The sequence below is a fragment of the Quercus suber genome, unplaced genomic scaffold (assembly GCF_002906115.3).
Source record: "Quercus suber isolate HL8 unplaced genomic scaffold, Cork oak 2.0 scaffold_18, whole genome shotgun sequence".
NCBI lineage: Eukaryota > Viridiplantae > Streptophyta > Magnoliopsida > Fagales > Fagaceae > Quercus > Quercus suber.
Genome location: NW_027069483.1, coordinates 2,108,423 through 2,109,103, shown reverse-complemented (window position 1 = coordinate 2,109,103; position 681 = coordinate 2,108,423). Strand labels below are relative to the sequence as shown.

General features: G+C 41.4%; 1 protein-coding gene across 1 annotated transcript in view; it reads right to left on the bottom strand.

The window, feature by feature from the left end:
* Positions 1–437, bottom strand: part of LOC112022213 (actin-related protein 3) — a gene marked incomplete in the record, with an annotated part of 8,981 nt that extends 8,544 nt beyond the window's left edge. Inside the window, 1 exon segment of the mRNA XM_065760969.1 lies at positions 193–437. Within this exon segment, the coding sequence (XP_065617041.1) occupies positions 193–398 (206 nt within the window).
* Between the last annotated feature and the right edge of the window lie 244 nt (positions 438–681).

The window sequence follows — 681 nt, the reverse complement described above, 5'->3', positions numbered from 1 at the left end:
CGGTGTATGATAAAAAAATATAAAAAATTGAAAGGGAAACCCCATTGGGGCATTTCGTCAAACACTTTGTGCGCCTATATACACACAAATACGAAGCGTATTTAATCACATATATCTATAGAGGTGTACCCGGTGCGTTGTCGATAACTACAGCGGGGCGAGACGTAGCGGGTCCATGAGAAGGAGAGAAAAGAAGCGTTCGTGTTGAAAATGGATCTGCGACTGAGATCCAAGAGAGATTTAGGCAGAGGATCATGGTCAAGAAGAGCACTTTGAGGAGGAAGAGAAGAAGAAGAAGAAGAAGAAGGTGATGGTGATGGTGATTGAGACTTAGGCTTGGATCGCAAGCGAAAGCAGCGACTCAACACACAAGAGTTGGTGATTGTTGCTCCACCCATTTCATTTCTCAACAGCAACAACACACGACGAGCGTGAAAGCTGAAATAAATTAGTCTCATAAACTTTGTCATCACTGTTTTTGTGCCCCTGAATTTTCAAAAAATATTTTTTGTGTTTTTTTTTTTTTTTTTCCACTTTAACGTGCAATTTGTGATTTGTGGAATTTGGCATTTGGTGTGTTATATATGACGGTGGCTTTGGGCCGTGTGATTTGTGAGGGAAACAAGGCTAATCGACGGTCAGATTTTAGCCTTTGATGGGTCCCACCCCAATATTGTGAAT